This window comes from Homarus americanus, unplaced genomic scaffold (genome assembly GCF_018991925.1).
Source record: "Homarus americanus isolate GMGI-L3 unplaced genomic scaffold, GMGI_Hamer_2.0 scaffold36734, whole genome shotgun sequence".
NCBI lineage: Eukaryota > Metazoa > Arthropoda > Malacostraca > Decapoda > Nephropidae > Homarus > Homarus americanus.
Genome location: NW_024733126.1, coordinates 2,353,230 through 2,360,160, shown reverse-complemented (window position 1 = coordinate 2,360,160; position 6,931 = coordinate 2,353,230). Strand labels below are relative to the sequence as shown.

At 42.1% G+C, this 6,931-nt stretch overlaps 1 protein-coding gene across 1 annotated transcript in view; it reads left to right on the top strand.

Moving 5' to 3' along the window:
- LOC121869271 (aggrecan core protein-like) overlaps positions 1-6,213 on the top strand; it is a 74,435-nt gene extending 68,222 nt beyond the window's left edge. Inside the window, exon 13 of the mRNA XM_042370518.1 lies at positions 5,845-6,213. Coding sequence (XP_042226452.1) covers positions 5,845-6,213 — 369 coding nt within the window. The remainder of the gene's footprint in view (positions 1-5,844) is intronic.
- The last annotated feature ends 718 nt before the right edge of the window (positions 6,214-6,931 follow it).

The following is a 6,931-nucleotide window of genomic DNA, read 5'->3' as shown; positions in this document are numbered from 1 at the left end:
GAGACTGTGGTGTTATGAGGGACCTCACGTGGTGTAGTAATTCCCTCACAGATGGTGTTATGAGGGATCTCACGTGGTGTATTCTTTGCTGAACCACCCTGATTATTTATAAGAACAAGGGAGACCGATCAGACTGTGGCAACTACCGCGGCATCTCGCTGCTGTTCGTAACTGGCAAGATAATCGCTAGAGTCCTCCTAAACAGACTTCTTCCTGAGACGGAAAACTTCCTCCCAGAATTTCAATGTGGCCTTAGGCCATCACTTGGCACCACTGACATGATCTTTGCTGCTCACCAGATACAGAAAAAGTGCAGAGAACAGCCTCGTGACCTGTACATGGCCTTCATCGACCTAACCAAGGCCTTCGACTCGGACAACAGGGAATCCATCTGGTGTTCCCATAGCCGTTTTGGTTACCCTCTCTAATGTTACCCACTTTCGGTATCTCGGGTCCCACCTGTCCACCACTACAGACATCGACGAAGAGGTTCAACATCTGATCAGATGTGCATCTCATGCCTTTGGCAGACTCCATACTTGTGTCTTCAGCTGTAAGGAGCTAAAATTATCTACAAAGTTACACGTATATCGAGCAGTGGTCCTCCCAACCCTACTATATGGCAGTGAGACATGGATCACATACAGGAGTCACCTCAAGGCACTTGAAAACTTTCACCAACGTAGTCTAGTTTCCATCCTCTGAGTTCGCTGGGAAGACAAGAGAACAAATGCCAGTATTTTTGCTGACACCGACTGTAGGAGCATTGAGGCTACCATTATCCGTGAGCAACTACGCTGGACTGGCCATGTTACCCATATAGACGACAGTACACTGCCAAAGCAGCTACTTAACAGTCACCTAACGAATAGTAAACGTAACGTTGGCGGGCAACTGAAAAGGTATAAGGATATTGACCCCCTCACCTGGGAGCAGAGCATGCAGTTCCGTACGGTATAATTGATTTATCGCAATTCGTACAGTATTTTCGTACCTGATTTTGTACCCCCCTCCCATACAAAATTTAGCCCAACTTAAGGTGTAACAAAACAAGAATAATTATATTATTAACTTTAGTATTTTATTCTTAACATAATAATATTTAATATTCTAACATATTAATGCTAAATTACACATTTTACTAAATGAGAATAATATTAATAATAATGATCATGATAATTATCATACTTATTCAATATCATTATTATTATTTTTATTGATGTTTATGATATTATTACACTGATAAGAATATATAAATAAAGAAAAACTTTCGTTGCCTTACCTTTAAAACCAGAAGCCTTGAACACTGCAGGAGTCAGCCTGAATGACGGTGCATCGTACGACGTCAGACTCGGGAATGAGAATGTGTCATTATGTGTGTGTGTGTGTGTGTGTGTGTGTGTGTGTGTGTGTGTGTTTATAATAATAATAATAATAATAATAATAATAATAATAATAATAATAATAATGAAAATAATAATAATAATAATAATAATAATAATAATAATAATAATAATAATAATAATAATAATAATAATAATAATAATAATAATAATAATAATAATAATAATAATAATAATAATAATAAACAGTTTATTAATAGAGTTGCAGCCGGTTGCTGAAAATATACACACTTACATGTGATTTAGACATAATAATATACGTTCAATGCGATTACAGGGCAGTACAGTACATAAATCAGGAGCTAATTATTATTTTAACAATAGATGGGATGGTGCTATTCTTATATCTATCAGTGCAGGCTCTCATGGGCTGAATTTTGTTGTAGTGGCGGACTGCGTGAGGTGGGCGGGGTACTGCAGGTGGTATTCAGTGGAGATGACGAGGATGGTGCAGTAGTCCACTACCAAACCTTGCTAGTGAGTGGTGGTGGAGGTCACTGGTGGATAGCATTTCCAGGGTGGAGTGAGTGTTGGTGAAGTCGGAGTCGTCTGCGCCGAGCATGATTCTGCAGGCCCTCTTCTGTACCTTCTCTAGCTGACGTTGTTGGGTAGAGTCGAGAGAAGATGACCAGGCTGGTGACGCATACGTTAATTTTGGGTGCCCCAAGTGACCTGAGTAATTGTAGCATGTAGATTCGGTACGAGGCTGCCTTGATAGTTTTGTTTACTTGGGCCTTCCAGTCCAGTTTGTGGTCTATAGTTACACCCAGGAGTTTGGCAGACTGCACTAACAGGAGAGGATGGGCACCTACTGTAACTGCTGGAGCTTGCACTGGAGTGGTGGCGGTGTTGATGTGCATGACTACGGTTTTGTTGGGGTTGATGGTGACCTTGTTCCTCGTAGTCCATACCTGTAGCCTGTCGGTGCCTTGTAGCGATGAGTAGTCTGGTGAGGTGTTGTCCACTGTAACCCCCACAGTCCAGTCATCCACGTACTTCCACCTGTGAGGAGTGTCCAATGGAGCGTCGTTGAGCAGGATTAGGAAGCACAGTGGTCCCCTGGGGAACACACCAGGTGAGGTGTTGAAATGTGGAGACAGAACCCTGGTACCTCACTGCCTGACGACACTCACTCAGGAAATCAGTGAGCCATGAGACCAGGATGGTGGCAGCCCTAGTGCAATGGCCTTGTTGATAACAGTGCAGTGATCAACAAGGTCAAAAGCCTTTCTGAAGTCAACAAGGGCAACGGCCAGTGATGTCTTACGTTTCTCCAGGTTTTTGTGCAGAAAATCCAGGAAACTAACTAAGCAGTGTGATGTAGAGGAGGTCCTGATATTGCAAAATTACTGTGGATCAATTGACTGATACATAATAACAAATGCCCATTTAAAAACAAAGTCTTCACAGAGTAGACTGGGTATGGTGGTGATGGCAACTGGCCTGAGGTCACTAGGGGACTGTGGGGTGGGGACCTTGGGGATAGGGGTGACATAAGAACATAAGAACATATGAATGGAGAAAACTGCTGCGGGCCTATTGGCCCATACTGGGCAGTCCCATTTACACCCAACCCCTATTGCTCATATATCCATCCAACCTAAGTTTGAAGCTATCCAGAGTATTCGAGTTAATGATGATATTTGGTAACTTATTCCAGTCGTCCACTAGTCTATTTTCAAACCAATGTTTACCTATTTCGCGCCTAAATCTAAATTTTTCTAATTTAAAACCATTGTTACGAGTTCACTCCTGGTTGGAAAGTTTGAGTACCTTTGTAATGTCCCCTTTGTTTAGCCCTGACTTCCATTTATACACCTCGAACATGTCGCCCCTCACTCTACGTCTCTCGAGGGAGTACAAATTAAGATACTTTAACCTGTCTCTGTACTCAAGGTTCCTAATGCCCGGCATTAGTCTTGTCATTCTCCTCTGAATTATTTCCAAGGATTCTATATCCATTCTGTAATATGGTTACCAAAATTGAACTGCGTAATCCAAGTGAGGTCTCACAAGCGCAAGATATAGTTCTAAGATGACCTCGCTAGTCTTGTAACTAACACTCCTTTGTATTAACCCAAGTACTTTATTAGCTTTGTTTCGAGCAAATACACATTGTTTAATTGGCTTAAGATTCCTACTTATCATTACTCCTAAATTTCTCTCGCAGTCGGATTTTTCAATAACATCGTTGTTCATCTGGTATCTGGTTTCCCTGTTTACATCTCCTATACTGAGTACTTTACACTTGTCCACATTGAATTTCATCTACCATTTTTCAGACCATTCAAAAAATTTGTTTAGGTCTTCCTGTAGTTTTGCGGAGTCCTTCAGATTTAATTACACGTCCTATTTTAGTGTCATCCGCAAATTTACTTATGTTGCTGTCTACGCCGATATCTATGTCGTTTATGTATATTATAAATAATAATGATCCAAGTACTGAGCCTTGCAGAACTCCACTAGTGATGTTGCACAAATGGGATTTAGTGCCGTTAATGCTCACTCGCTGTTTTCTGTTCTGTAACCACGCCCTAATCCATTTTAGAATATCACCTTTAATGCCATGAGCCTCCACTTTTCTTATTAGTCTTTCGTGGGGGTCTCTGTCGAAGGCTTTGCTAAAGTCAAGATATACTACATCATAATTGTGCCCCTCATCCACTGATTCGAGAACTGATGAACTTGTGAAGCCATGCTGGAAATCATTGATCAACTTGTGCTTCTCCAAGTGATTTCGAATAGAGTTTGAAATGATTTCTTCAAGTAATTTGCCTACAATTGATGTTAGACTGATTGGATGGTAGTTAGAGGATAGTGATCTATCTCCCTTCTTGAAAATCGGTATTACATTAGCTATTGTCCAGGATTCTGGTGCTATACCTACTTTTAAGGACATGTTAAACAGCTTTGCTAAGGGCATACTAAGCTCTTCCTTACATTCCTTTAATACTCTGGCAAATATCTCATCGGGACCCGGTGACTTATTAGGCTTTAGTTTGTCTATTTGCTTATGTAATAGCCCCTGTCTCATCAACAGAATTATTATATAAATGGGTTAATTACATTTGATTTATATACTGATTCATCCCCTGTAACTTTCCACTGGCTATGAGTTGTCATGCTCTTATGACGTGATTGGCAGCCTCCTTGGGGTGCGGCCACTGACTGCATGGGTCAGCACATGGGTCAACTCGGATAAGCCGGCACCCACGGGGCAGTCCCACTCATAATCTCACATTGGAAGGACGTGATTAAACGGTCTATTTACATAGCCCCAGTCCTTCTCTTCACACTCATAAATAGTGAAAGTTACGGTTGATATACACTCAGGAATTGTATAAGCGATAGTTCTTCAATTAAGGAAGAAACAGACAATTAGACTTCGCTACTCTAACCCAATATAATATATGTGTATCAGCCTGGTTAACTTCGACAAAACCTATAGTTAATCGGCTATAACATAGGTGGCAGCGGTGGGGTTACGGAAACGACATTCGGGTCTACATACCAAGGCATCAGTGTTTTCCCTAAACAAGCAAACAATAAGCAGTGACTTGTTACATGAAATATCCGAGTGTATTGATATATCCCATAGTGAGACGATTATAGTTGAGTGGTTCTCATTCTGTCTCCCATAGTGGTGTACAGAATTATTTACAATAACCCATTCTGAGTTATTGTTGACTTACTACCATAGGCCTAGTTAGAAATACCCCTGTCTCAAGACAAGTGGTGGAGGTTAGGAAGGAGTATCATCAGCATTGCCATCCTGTGCAAGCATACCCAAAAAATTTCAGGGTTTGCTAACATGGGACCTTTCACAAGTGTCTGGACGACTGTTGTGGCTTCGTGATCGTTGATTGCAGTACTTCCCGTGCCCCAGAGAGTCCTTTATAAGCAGGGCTTCTGACGGTTTGGGCACACAGCAGGCGACATCATAGCAGCGAGAGGAGACCTGATTCTTCGTCGTCAGCGGTTTGGAAACCTGTGGAAGGTACTCCCCTGTCGTGAAGTGGATTCACCCCGCGTTCCTCATTGCAGGGTGTCTGGTGGTTGCTAGGCGACGACACTCAAGAGGAGTGCACGCCGACTGACCTTGGGCGGGCGGCAAGACCCACCCACTCACCACACCCTACGTCCGCCTACATCTGTGGATCGCGATTTCTATGCAGACCTCCAACTCCTGCATTAGGTATTCAAAGGTTCACATAATTTATACACACATTTACATAGTCAGCGGCATGTCTTCACACTAATAGGACATCGGGTAGGCTATATCGTTGTTGTAAGTGTCTTACTTATTTTAATATGTACTGACTTTATATGCTTTTCAGTGGTTAATACCAGTTCCTGTAAATGAGAGGCAAGTGTGTTGTTCTTACTGTAAATCATTGTGTGACCCATTTGACACTTCATGGATAAATTTTCAAAGTTATAGTCTGACGACATTACTGATTTAGCAGAGCTTTTTGCTGACGATTCACATATAGATGATAAACGTCACGTTTCTACTGCAGAGATTACATTAGGGGGGAAGCCCGAAGCACAGTTAGACGATTCTGTGAAGAGTAGTGAAGAGCTTATTGAGGAGTCATTTGACGATTTAAACTGTCGTACCTTACGATCTGGGAATCAATATAGTACCTCGCCTGGTTATTCACAGGTTGTTCCTACTCCTTTTCTGGGTGAGAGTGTGTCTGATAACGTACCATTACCCCACCCATTGACTGAGCCTTCGGTTAAGAGTAAGCTTAGTGGCTTGCCTACATCTAATGCTAACATGGCTTCTTCTAACGCTCCTATGTAACCTAACCCCGAGAATGTGTTACACGTGATACCCCGCCTTTTAGAGCTGCTTGCTGACTACAGAAATATTGTAGCCTCGCCAGGGGAAAACTTAGAACAGACAGATTTAACATTCCATCACATATCAATAAAGGAGGGCACAAATCCTATCTATGTACCAGCTTACCGACTACCACATAGCCAGCAGGCTGTAGTTCAGGATATGGTCCAAGATATGTTGGATGAGAATGTTTTTGCGCATTCTAAGTCCCCTTTTAATAGCCCCTTTTTCCTAGTCCCAAAGAAGGATGGTGGTTGGCGCCCAGTTATTGATTTTAGGCGCGTTAATGAATGTACGATACCGGATAGGTATCCTATGCCTGTCTTGATTGATATATTGCAGTCCTTAGGCAAGGATAATGCTGTATTTAGCAACTTAGATTTGCTTAGTGGGTATTGGCAAATACCACTCGATGAGAAATCGCGGGAGGTCACAGCATTTAGTACTCCCCTGGGCCACTTTGAGTTCCTGCGTATGCCTTTTGGTCTCAGGAATGCCCAACTGACATTTCAAAGAATGATCAACGCCCTGCTTGCCGGATTGATAGGTACCACAGTCTGCACTTATTTGGATGATCTAATAGTAGTCAGTAAGGATGTCGATACCCATCTCATTAAACTGCATGAAGTGTTAGAAAAACTTTCCACAGCAGGTCTTGAGATTAAACTTTCGAAATGTG